Below are 12,767 nucleotides of genomic sequence, written 5' to 3'. Positions count from 1 at the left end.
GCTATTTATACCCCGACCCCGCCCTCTCATGCATACGCGTCGCCTTAATTCTTTGTTCAGCGTCCACTGTCGTTTCTAAAGACTACTCGAAGACATGTTAAATATCAACTGTAAACTCAGTCATCACGAGCCACTCAAATTAACTGAATGTTGTTTTAATATATGATCATACTTCATAGGACCAAATATAGAGAATATATAATATCTTTACTCGAACACTGCTTTCTCTGTTCGGCTGTACAGGTTCTGCACAGCATTCAAGATTTTATATAACTTTAATTAACCTATTATCTCTCACAAATGTTCAATATTAACATATCTACTTATTCATAATTTGAGTTTTCAAATGTTCCATGCTGCATAATTTATTTTTAAGATTGTCTTCCAGAAACGCACACAGCATCTATGGAGAGTTGCCGTGGATTTGGTGCCACCAGCATTCGTTAGTTTATTGTGCACCACATACCCATCATTTGAGTTGTAGCTCAATATGATACTAGAGGGCGCAAAAAGCCTTAATCACACCCCAGTGAGTAATGTCACATGGTTACAGTTTTCAAGCATAGTTCATAAAATTATGATAGTAATAGTCAAATTTACTGTTTGTACTGAAACTCTTACGTATAATAATGTAAAATTTCTTATTGGAGTTAAATTACTCAGATAATAGTTTGTATAGTATTTCAAAAAGGTACTATAAACAAGTTTTGTAATTTTCTTGTAAAAATATCAGATTTGGGCTATGAATTACAGTGTAAAAATTTCAGGTGCAAGCATCGTTAACAATGAAGTGGTGTGCCATTTCACGCAACAATAGCTTAACTCTCTCTTAAGGCTCAACTTTCAGTCTTAAAAACATTGATGAGGTGCGTGATCCTGTCTTTCTTCACGCACATTACATTTCATGCGATATATTTTCCCGTACATCTGCAAGCTGAACTGTCTGAGATACTTATCTTCAAATCATAGTCCAATTGTGACAATATTTACTAGTCTACTATAAATATCGGTTAAAAATATGTTTTGTTTAGCACATTTAGCTGGGACTAATACAAACTGGATCTACAAATGCCTGTTTGCACTCTGCATCCGAGATTTTTCGTTTGATTAAAGTTTTAAGACTTCTGCTTGGTAGCCTGAGATTATGTTCAAATCTGTGTTTATTTACTCCAACTTGAGTTAGAGCACCGACCTATATGAGGGGAATCCACATCAGTTTGGCTCGAATCCTTTTTATAAGGGCTATGCGTTTGTATTTTTGTCTTGTTACAGAAACAAGCATGTTAAATGTTGATTATAAGCTATTTAGCGCTAGTAATCAGAATAAAGACTCGGAGATGATTAAGCTATCTATAGAATTTTTTTTAGTAATTTTGAGCGCTACAAAAAGAAACAGTAGAGAACAAAAAAAAGAGGTAAGTGAACATGCAGCGAATGTTAAGACAGGTCAATAATGACCATAATGACGCGAGGGAGGGATAGGGTGGAGGGAGGAAGGGACGGATGGGAGGGGGGAGGGAGGGACGGACGGACGTGGGGAGGGACGGACGGACGGGGGGAGGGAGGGACGGACGGCCGGAGAGGGAAGGACGGGGGGAGCAAGGAGGGACGGACGGCCGGAGATAGGGACGGATGGACGGAGAGAGGGAAGGACGGGAGGAGGGAAGGGCGGGAGGAGGGAAGGGCGGGAGGAGGGAAGGGCGGGAGGAGGGAAGGACGGGAGGAGGGAGGGACAAGAAGGAGGGACGGACGATAGGGAGGGAGGGACGGACAAACGGAAGGACGGGAGGAGGGACGGGCGGAGAGAGGGAGAGGGAGGGAGGGAGGGAGGGAGGGAGGGAGGGAGGGAGGGAGGGAGGGAGGGAGGGAGAGAGGGACGGACGGACGGACGGGAGGAGGGAGGGTAGGAGGAGAGAAGGTAGGGAGGGTGGGAGGAAGGAACGGGCGGAGAGGGAAGGACGGTAAGAGGGAGGGAGGGAGATCTGTGGCAGTTGAAGAAGTCTCGATGCAAAAAAACATGCAAACAAAAAGACAGGAAAGACAATATTTTCAACCTAGTGCAAGAACTACATTTTAAAGGAAAAGGAACATTCACAAATTGATACATCAATTTAGTTATTGAAGACTACGTTTAAATTTCTAAAGAATTTGATTGCTAAATGCATATATCTGAAAATAAACTAATAAGTTTTAAAATAATTACATGGAATACAATTTCTTTCTTTATTATACACCCCATACCCATCCCGTGGGCGGTGGTGGAAAGGGTTACAGAGGCACATAATGAGTTCAGGAACTGAACCCCAGGAAATGCTTTCATGCTTCACATGAAAGCAGTGAAGTTTTAAAAACGAAGTTTTCACTGTAATCAGTAGAGGAATTAGTTTTTTCAATAACCCAATAAAACAACACGAATGAAAAAAAGCTATTACATTTATTACCAACATTTTATCTCATGTAATTAAGTAACTCAATTAATTAATTACCAGCATATATTCACCATTCGTGCCTACAATGAAACCAATGAACAATGGCCGAGAGCCTCTCGAGCTTCATTCAGTTCCATGTAGTATGTCTGGACTCTTTACACCTGAGGCGCACACCACTCTAAGGCAATGTCGCAAACTCTCCCACTCTCTGTTTCACAACGCTTTACATACACATCGTGAACCTGCCCACCATTGGATCTGATAATGGCCTAAGTGAAAAATCGGTGTCCAATTGGTCCACCATGCCAGGACTCGAACACAGGTTCACATGTTTCTGCAGCGAATGTTCTAAATTTGAACTACGGTACAGACCCATCAACGTGTTAAACTTCAACCCCCCATCTGAAATTAAATCAAATTTGAAGAACTTGAGGAAGATAGTATTTTCCGTGTTACAGTTTAGAGACCATTGCAAGCTGCATGCAAGTATCTGATAGGTCCTTTAAACAACAGAACACCACTTTTTGTGTAAGAGTAAAAAAGTGATGAAAGAAAATGGTCCGTCACGAAGAAAGGGAACAGATCAGGTGGCAGAGGTAAGAGGAAGACATAATGGTCCGGGAACATACAAAAACACGACGAAGGCTACAATTTTTGCTGTGATTTATTACTAAACAATTTCAATAACTAGTCATTTTGCATGATAAAAATATTACAAATTGTTGATAATTTTTACTTAACGCTTTTATATATAATATTGAATTTTTAATACAGGCTTACTGAATTTACTCCGGATTTAATACACATTGCAATGCATTGTTGCATACGACAGAACACGTGCCAACACTACCACAGGACTGGTAATAACCACCATCCTCGTCTCTCAACACGTCACCTTACTACCACCACCTTCCTCACTCACCATGGCGGCGGTACTGAGTGGACTGTCACTGCTTGCCAAGGATACCCTCTATCCTTCTCATGTTTACTCACTGCACCTGCCATGTCATACAGGGTAACAAACGCTCTTCTGTATGACGGACACCACACGATTGGACCAGTAGCGATGATAATGGTATCGGCCGGGACAAACCGGGCGGATAATTTCTATTCCGGGCGGCACGGAATGATTGGGGACGTTTCCTTTCCTCTTATGCCTCTGTTCACCTAGCAGTAAACAGGTACCCGGGACTTAGTAACTGTTTTTGGGTGTTGCCGCCGAAGGCGACTAGTTTATTGTGCAACCCATACTCATCCTTAAGCGGTAGCGCAAAAAAGGATTACAGAGAGAGCACAAAAGTCTTTATCAGACCTCAAAGGTGATTATTACATTAACAATTACATCTCTCTTGCTCACCTTATAATTATACTGTCAGCGAGTAAGAGAGCTTGTTCTACTTCAATGACTATGTATTTACAGTTAATCATTATACATTTATAGTAGGTCTTTTCGCTAATACATAATTGCTTTAGCTATGCAACTATAGATATTACAGGGCCACAGGGGAGCTGCTATTTGTTATCATTAGTCTTCACAATACATTACTGGTTTCTTAATTTCATATGTCGTTTATCTACTGGAAGCGAAATATGGATACAGTAGAAGAATTTCAGATATTTTATCCTTAGTAATAAGATGGTTTGCCATTTCATGCAGCGTGAGTTTAGCTTTATTGTGGGGATGCATCCTGGGGGAAGGTCAGTAGTTCCACCTTGGGGGACTCGATATAAGCCTAACGTGTATGCATACAGAGGCTGCCTCTCCCTGACAAAACAAATTTAAATCAGACCTCTCAACTGTAATATCAATACCAAGGAGGAAATATTGATAACTCTACAAAACCTATATCATGGAGAAAAAGCTGGTGTACGAAGATAAATTCACAGCGTAAAAATAATCACGAAACGAAATTTTCTCTGAGATAATAACAATTTCCCCAAATCAATGACATTTTGTTTAAAACTATTCATTGCATTATGTACACAACAAGCGAAACCTCTCTTAATAAATATCATTCGTAAAATAATCCTTTTTACTTCCTGAGCTGTTGGTACATGGAGGAGCATGACAATGTATAGAAGTGAGCAACAATGAGGGTGTGTTGCGTTGGCAAGAGGGTATTCTGAAGCACACAAAGTCATCACAGTTGCCCACAATACCTCAAATGAAACTGCCGGAGCATTCATACTATCAGTTTTGTGTTAAGAGTCTTTTAGCGAAATGCACCATTTACCAAGTGCACTCATACATCTCTAAGTGTAGTAGGAATCAATTTTATACCCCTGTTTACATTTGTCATGTACATAGGTACATCTGCATTTATGCAGATACCCTAGACTATGTGAAAGATTATACAGTTTTTGTTAAGAGCTGGCGGTGCTCATGAAAAATCCCAATCTGCCACTTTTTTTTGTTACAAAACTTACGAATATTTCGAATCTGTTCTAAAGCTAACAATGCAAATATTTTAAACGATTCAATTATCTAACAATGTCATAATTCAAAAAATATAGCTCGGATAATTACACCAGTACCTTACTAGACTATACAAATATGTACACAACTAGTAATACCTCTGTTAAATAAATCATCGATAACGTAGTGTAAATAAAACTATATTATCCACAACTTTTATAATACAATCCTCTACATGTAAAACTCCCTCTTGATAATACTCCCACAATCGACTTGATAATGGTACAGGACGGACCGAAACGTCGTCGTCTCCTCATCTTCTAGTGTGTGGTTTGGTCAACAGGCTACGCAAAGTTTTATTATCTCACTTTTAACATAAAGCTCTATTATATCATCTGTATCACACAGAGTGGCAACATATTTAAAAAAGGTGTTATGAAGGTTGTATCGTTAAAGACATTGTAATGAGTAAGCTACAGTTCTTTCAAGATTTAAAATCACAAGAGTAGGGTCAAATATAACTTGCACAGTGCTCTAATATTCAATTTCTTTCTTTATTATGCACCTCATACCCATCCCGTGGGCGGTGGCGTAAAGGATTACAGCTTTATAAATAATTTTAAAGTAAATATACTTCTGTTTATTTCCACGGAAGTGTGGATGATAATTTTTCAGACTTGCTTTTAATTATATGGATGGCGAAGAAGCTGTTCATGGCTTTTGTGAGACCAAAATTAGAATATGCAGCAGTTGTATGGTGCCCAAATCTCAAATTTGGAATATACTGGAATAGGTGCAACGACATATTACGAAATGACTTCCGAAACTGAAAAAACAAGAGGTTTCGATGAGAGACTAGAGGCGTCAAACGTGCCGAAACTAGAAGATAGAAGAAAAAGAGGTGATAAGATCACCACTTACAAAATACTAACAGGAATAGAACAAATTGACAAAGAGGAATTCCTGAAACCAGCAACTTCACAAACAAGAGGACAGATTCAAGTTAAGAAAGCAGAGGAGCCGAAAAAACATTAAAAAATTTTATTTTGCAAACAGTGGTAGACGATTGGAACAAACTAAATGACAAGGTGGTGGAGGCCAAAGCCGCCAGTAGTTTCAAAGCTTTATACGGCAAAAAGTACTGGGAGACGGGACACGACGAGCATAGCTCTCATCCCGTAACTACACTTAGATAATTGCACCTAGGTAATTACACACACTTTGGGGGTTGAGCCTAAACTCAACCCCCGCAAGCACAACAAGGTGAGTACACACACACACATAGGGGTCTGATAGCTGAGCGGACAGCGCAGGACTCGTAATTCTGTGGCCCGGGTTCAATTCCCGGACCAGGCAGAAACAAATGGGCAAGGTTTCTTTCACCCAGATGCCCCTGTTACTTAGCAGTAAAAGATAGACAGCTGTTACGGAGCTGCTTCCTGGGTGTGTGTGTGGGGGGGGGGGAGAAAAAAATAGTTAGTAGTTAGTTACACTTGATTGATTAACAGTTGAGAGGCGGGCCGAAAGGGCAGAGCTCAACGCCCACAAGAACAACTAGGTGAATACATGGAGATCTAAAATATTAGACGTGACTACAAGAAAGTTTATATGCCAACATGTCAAGGGGCCAACAAGAATGAGAGGAAATGATGAACCAGCCAGACTTGATCTGATATTCACGCTGAACGAGTCAGACATAAGGGAAGTCAAATCAGAACCACTAATAGGAATGAATGACCACAGTGTACTAACATTTGAGTATCTGGTAGAAGTAGGAACAACCTACCAAAGGAAAGGACCGAAAAGCAAAAGGTTGGCATACCGAAGGGGAAACTATGATGAGATGAGAAATTTTGTAATAGGAATACCATTGGCGACAGAGCTCAGAGAAAAGTCTGTACAAGGCATGATGGACTGCATCACCCAGAAGTGGTAGGAGGCAGAAAGCAGGTTTATCCCGGCCAAAAAAGAAAAAAAGAAAAGCAAAAAGGGAATCCGTGATTCAATCAGACATGTAAAAAAGCAAAGCAGCTAAGCCCAAGGACATGGAGAAACTACAAAAAAAAAACAGGACACCATAGGGCAGAGAGAGATACCAGAGGGCCAGAGATGGGTACCTCAGTGTGAGAAGAGAAGCAGTTTGAAAATGACAGCAAATAAAGCAAAGACCAAAACTGCTATACGGCCACATCAGGATGAAAACAACAGTAAAAGAACAGGTTAAGAAACTGTGAAATGGAGAGGGATGTGTACTCAGAGAATGACAAAGAGGTGTGTGAAGAACTCAACAAGAGATTCCAGAAGGTCTTCACAAGAGAGCTATGAGAATTCACTGTTCTAAAAGAGGTGGCGAAAAACGAAGCAGCCTTGGAGAAAATTGAAATTACCAGAGATTAGGTTATGAGGAATCTGGCTACTAGGTACGACATATATATATATATATATATATATATATATTAGTATATTTTGGTAGCAGTCTTTCCTGTAGACATATATTATTAAATATGACCGAAAAAGTAAGATTAATAATTCTAACACGAATTTTCTCAATCTTTCGTACATTATGCTTCACTGTTGGAGGTAAATCAAAAATCACTTCTCCAAAATTCATTTTTATTTCTAGTCTGACGCGACACGGGCGCGTTTCGTAAAACTTATTACATTTTCAAAGACTTCACAAATACACAACTGATTAGAACTTGCGTTTCCCTGATTTTATATCTACATTTGAGTGAGGTGGGAAGGGTGATCATAGTTCTTCATATATATATATATATATATATATATATATATATATATATATATATATATATATATATATATATATATATATATATATATATAATATATATATATATATATATATATATATATATATATATATATATAATATATATATATATATATATATATATATATATATATATATATATATCTCACACCCCAGAAGTGACTCGAACCCATACTCCCAGAAGCAACGCAACTGGTATGTACAAGACGCCTTAATCCACTTGACCATCACGACCGGACAAAATGAGGTGATAGCCGAGGCTATTTGAACCACCCCACCGCCGGCACTCGGATAGTAATCTTGGGCATAGCATTTTACCAAATCACCTCATTCTTTGGGGCACACGTGAGGAACATAAATGCGAACAAGCCTGAATGGTCCCCAGGACAATATGCAACTGAAAACTCACACCCCAGAAGTGACTCGAACCCATACTCCCAGAAGCAACGCAACTGGTATGTACAAGACGCCTTAATCCACTTGACCATCACGACCGGACAAAATGAGGTGATAGCCGAGGCTATTTGAACCACCCCACCGCCGGCACTCGGATAGTAATCTTGGGCATAGCATTTTACCAAATCACCTCATTCTTTGGGGCACACGTGAGGAACATAAATGCGAACAAGCCTGAATGGTCCCCAGGACAATATGCAACTGAAAACTCACACCCCAGAAGTGACTCGAACCCATACTCCCAGAAGCAACGCAACTGGTATGTACAAGACGCCTTAATCCACTTGACCATCACGACCGGACAAAATGAGGTGATAGCCGAGGCTATTTGAACCACCCCACCGCCGGCACTCGGATAGTAATCTTGGGCATAGCATTTTACCAAATCACCTCATTCTTTGGGGCACACGTGAGGAACATAAATGCGAACAAGCCTGAATGGTCCCCAGGACAATATGCAACTGAAAACTCACACCCCAGAAGTGACTCGAACCCATACTCCCAGGCGGTGGGGTGGTTCAAATAGCCTCGGCTATCACCTCATTTTGTCCGGTCGTGATGGTCAAGTGGATTAAGGCGTCTTGTACATACCAGTTGCGTTGCTTCTGGGAGTATGGGTTCGAGTCACTTCTGGGGTGTGAGTTTTCAGTTGCATATTGTCCTGGGGACCATTCAGGCTTGTTCGCATTTATGTTCCTCACGTGTGCCCCAAAGAATGAGGTGATTTGGTAAAATGCTATGCCCAAGATTACTATCCGAGTGCCGGCGGTGGGGTGGTTCAAATAGCCTCGGCTATCACCTCATTTTGTCCGGTCGTGATGGTCAAGTGGATTAAGGCGTCTTGTACATACCAGTTGCGTTGCTTCTGGGAGTATGGGTTCGAGTCACTTCTGGGGTGTGAGTTTTCAGTTGCATATTGTCCTGGGGACCATTCAGGCTTGTTCGCATTTATGTTCCTCACGTGTGCCCCAAAGAATGAGGTGATTTGGTAAAATGCTATGCCCAAGATTACTATCCGAGTGCCGGCGGTGGGGTGGTTCAAATAGCCTCGGCTATCACCTCATTTTGTCCGGTCGTGATGGTCAAGTGGATTAAGGCGTCTTGTACATACCAGTTGCGTTGCTTCTGGGAGTATGGGTTCGAGTCACTTCTGGGGTGTGAGTTTTCAGTTGCATATTGTCCTGGGGACCATTCAGGCTTGTTCGCATATATATATATATATATATATATATATATATATATATGTCGTACCTAGTAGCCAGAACGCACTTCTATGCCTACTATTCAAGGCCCGATTTGCCTAATAAGCCAAGTTTTCATGAATTAGTATATTTTCTCTAATTTTTTTCTTATGAAATGATAAAGCTACCCATTTCATTGTGTATGAGGTAAATTTTGTTTTATTGGAGTTAAAATTAACGTAGATATATGACGGAACCTAACCAACCCTACCTAACCTAACCTAACCTATTTTTATAGGTTAGGTTACGTTAGGTAGCCGAAAAAAGTTAGGTTAGGTTAGGTTAGGTTAGGTTAGGTAGGTTAGGTAGTCGAAAAAACATTATTTCATGAAAACTTGGCTTATTAGGCAAATCGGGCCTTGCATAGTAGGCATAGAAGTGCGTTCTGGCTACTAGGTACGACATATATATATATATATATATATATATATATATATATATATATATATATATATATATATATATATATATATGTCGTACTTAATAGCCAGAACGCACTTCTCAGCCAACTATGCATGGCCCAATTTGCCTAATAAGCCAAGTTTTCATGAATTAATGTTTTTTCGACTACCTAACCTACCTAACCTAACCTAACCTAACTTTTTCTGCTACCTAACCTAACCTAACCGATAGAGATAGGTTAGGTTAGGTTAGGTAGGGTTGGTTAGGTTCGGTCATATATCTACGTTAATTTTAACTCCAATAACAAAAAATTGACCTCATACATAATGAAATGGGTAGCTTTATCATTTCATAAGAAAAAAATTAGAAGAAATATATTAATTCAAGAAAACTTGGCTTATTAGGCAAATCGGGCCTTGCATAGTAGGCTGAGAAGTGCGTTCTGGCTATTAGGTACGACATATATATATATATATATATATATATATATATATATATATATATATATATATATGTATATATATACATATATATATATATATATATATATATATACACACACACAATTGCTACCATGACCCCTAAAATAGTACCATTGAGAAAAATAACCAGTGTCAAATATTGTTAAGTTATGCTAATTAACAATAGCCTATTATGGGGCATTTTAAAATATACAAACCGATAACCACGTGATACTTTCTTAATAACTTGAAGCTAGGTTACATCACTTATACAGAAGAGTGAGCTCCCCCAATTTCATAAAAGATTATGACAAAAATTGAAATATATATTGAGCATTCGTATAAATTAAGGTCATATTAGGCTATGTAACTAACATACCATTCAGTCCATATGGTCTGTATCTATCACGTAACTGGAGTGTACTGATCACATCAAGCAGCACAAATTCCTGATTATTGCTTTATCATAGTTCTTCATAAACTAATTTAGATATCGTTTCCAGCTGTACATAATGATACAAGCTAGCATGTCTTCTATTCACGTTGAGCGATGAAGAGAAGGTGCGCCCTGACGTCATCACATTCATCGGTATATAAACCAAAGGAGCAGCGTGCAAGCCATCAGTCTCTCTGCTCACTCCAAGGCAAGATGCGCGCCACCCTCTCTTCTCTCGTCCTGTGCCTCGCTCTAGGTAGGAATTCTGATTTAATTTAGTGCTTATCGTTGGTTCTCGGCTAAATATTTCTGTAATTTTATTTTTTGATTACCCTTAATCTACGTTAGAAGTACTATGTAACTATTTTTAATTCGACTGATTTTTTTATTTTTTTTCTGGGCTGAGTGGGCAAGAATAGCCAATTGTAACAAAACGTATATTCGAAGGATATTTACATTAAGGCGCAAAGCCCCCAAAACCAACGTTCAATAAATAATGCGTGTACACACTAGGGGCTTCAATACATTAATATAAATCATGCAGAATCTAAATAAGTTAGAGAAGTTGTTGTTAAAAGAAAGCGCTAAACGAACACGACTAGTGTATATATTACTCAAATCTGAAAAAACATCATGCCATAAAAAAGATAAATTAGTCCCAATTTACTTCATGAGATTTGGATACCATTTAACGCAAAGCTGCAAATGTTGGATCCTGTCACTAAAGTAATGTATAAATTTAATCTTTATATGTGGAAACTAATATTGAAAAATTTGTTTTGTGAAACCAAGAAATACATTATATACGAATTTTGCCTTTAGTGATAATATATTCAATTTTAATGCCCTAGACTTACTCAAACTGAGATTTTGAATTCACGCTACTCCTTAAACTAATATAAGTTTAAAAGAATGAACCGATTAGCAGGTTATTAACCAAATCTAATGCTGACAGTGGCACTTAATTCATCTTAATCGATGATACCTGGTTGATGGGGTTCTGGGAGTTCTTCTACTCCCCAAGCCCGGCCCGAGGCCAGGCTCGACTTGTGAGAGTTTGGTCCACCAGGCTGTTGCTTGGAGCGGCCCGCAGGCCCACATACTCACCACAGCCCGGTTGGTCCGGCACTCCTTGGAGGAGTTGGTCCGGCACTCCTTGGAGGAGTTGGTCCGGCACTCCTTGGATGATTAGCCGAGATCGAAAACTTTTGTAGGGGAATTTTGGTTTTGTATTTATTATCTATTTTGTTTGTACGATTTTTCGTGCAGGGTTAAAATTGTCTTTTCCGTAGGCGTGGCTGTCAGTCTTCCCGAGAAAGCAACGACGGAGTCTGAGGAGACCTCGAGGGTAAGTACAATAAACCAGTAACACTAGTAGTTAACGGGTGATTTACATCATGTCTGAACTCATCAAACCTTATCCTGTTCCGACTTCAAATTTTAATGAATATTAATGGTTATCACCAGGACAAGCGAGGATTTAATACAGCCTTCACTGCTGGATATGGAGCAGGTGGCGGAGGTGGTGGCGGTGGCGGCTATTTGATCGTTGGTGCTGGAGGCGGTGGAGGCCATGGACCTTCTGCTGCTGACATCGCCAACCAGGCTGCCGCTCAGGCTTCTGCTGCTGCTGCTGGTCTTCAAGGAGCTTCTAGCTCGGCCGCACGGGCCGCAGCTAACCAGGCTGCTGCCGTTTCAGTAGCCGCAGCGCAAACAGCTCAAGCCGCAGCTGCCCAGAAACAGTCCCAGGCCGCACAGATCACACAGGCTGCACAGGGAGCGCAGGCTGCAGCCTTTGCCGAGTCCTCACTCTCTGGACAAGCCTTTGCTGCTGAGCAGGCTGCAGAAAACACTTACAACTTGGCCGTTGCTGTAGCTAATGATTTGGCCGCTGCCCGTCAGGAGGCTAGAGCCGTTACTGCTCAAGCATTTAATGCTCTGCAGGCTTCTCGAGCAGTGAGGGCTGCACAGGAGGCCATGGCCTGGCAGGCTCAGCAGGCCGCCGCCTCCCTCCATCAGCAACAGGTTGTTGTTATCAGCGATTTGCAATCCGCACAGGGAGCAGCCAATCAAGCTCAGGCAGCAGCAGCTAAGGCATTAGCAAAGGCTAAGGGTACCGGCGGTGGATATGGAGG

The 12,767-nt window shown here is 40.4% G+C and overlaps 2 protein-coding genes across 5 annotated transcripts in view; one reads left to right on the top strand and one right to left on the bottom strand.

Moving 5' to 3' along the window:
- The window catches only part of LOC123770671 (glycine, alanine and asparagine-rich protein), a 59,436-nt gene that overhangs the window by 14,059 nt on the left and 32,610 nt on the right, over nt 1–12,767 (bottom strand). The window lies entirely within an intron of this gene.
- The window catches only part of LOC138353036 (uncharacterized), a 6,429-nt gene continuing 143 nt past the window's right edge, over nt 6,482–12,767 (top strand). The window contains exons 1-3 of the mRNA XM_069305672.1: nt 6,482–6,777; nt 11,902–11,980; nt 12,100–12,767. The exon at nt 12,100–12,767 is cut by the window's right edge and continues 143 nt beyond it. Of these exons, the coding sequence (XP_069161773.1) occupies nt 6,482–6,777; nt 11,902–11,980; nt 12,100–12,767 (1,043 nt within the window). The remainder of the gene's footprint in view (nt 6,778–11,901; nt 11,981–12,099) is intronic.

Source organism: Procambarus clarkii, chromosome 56 (assembly GCF_040958095.1).
Source record: "Procambarus clarkii isolate CNS0578487 chromosome 56, FALCON_Pclarkii_2.0, whole genome shotgun sequence".
NCBI lineage: Eukaryota > Metazoa > Arthropoda > Malacostraca > Decapoda > Cambaridae > Procambarus > Procambarus clarkii.
Note: the sequence above shows the minus strand (reverse complement) of the source record. Positions and strands in the feature narration are given on the sequence as shown.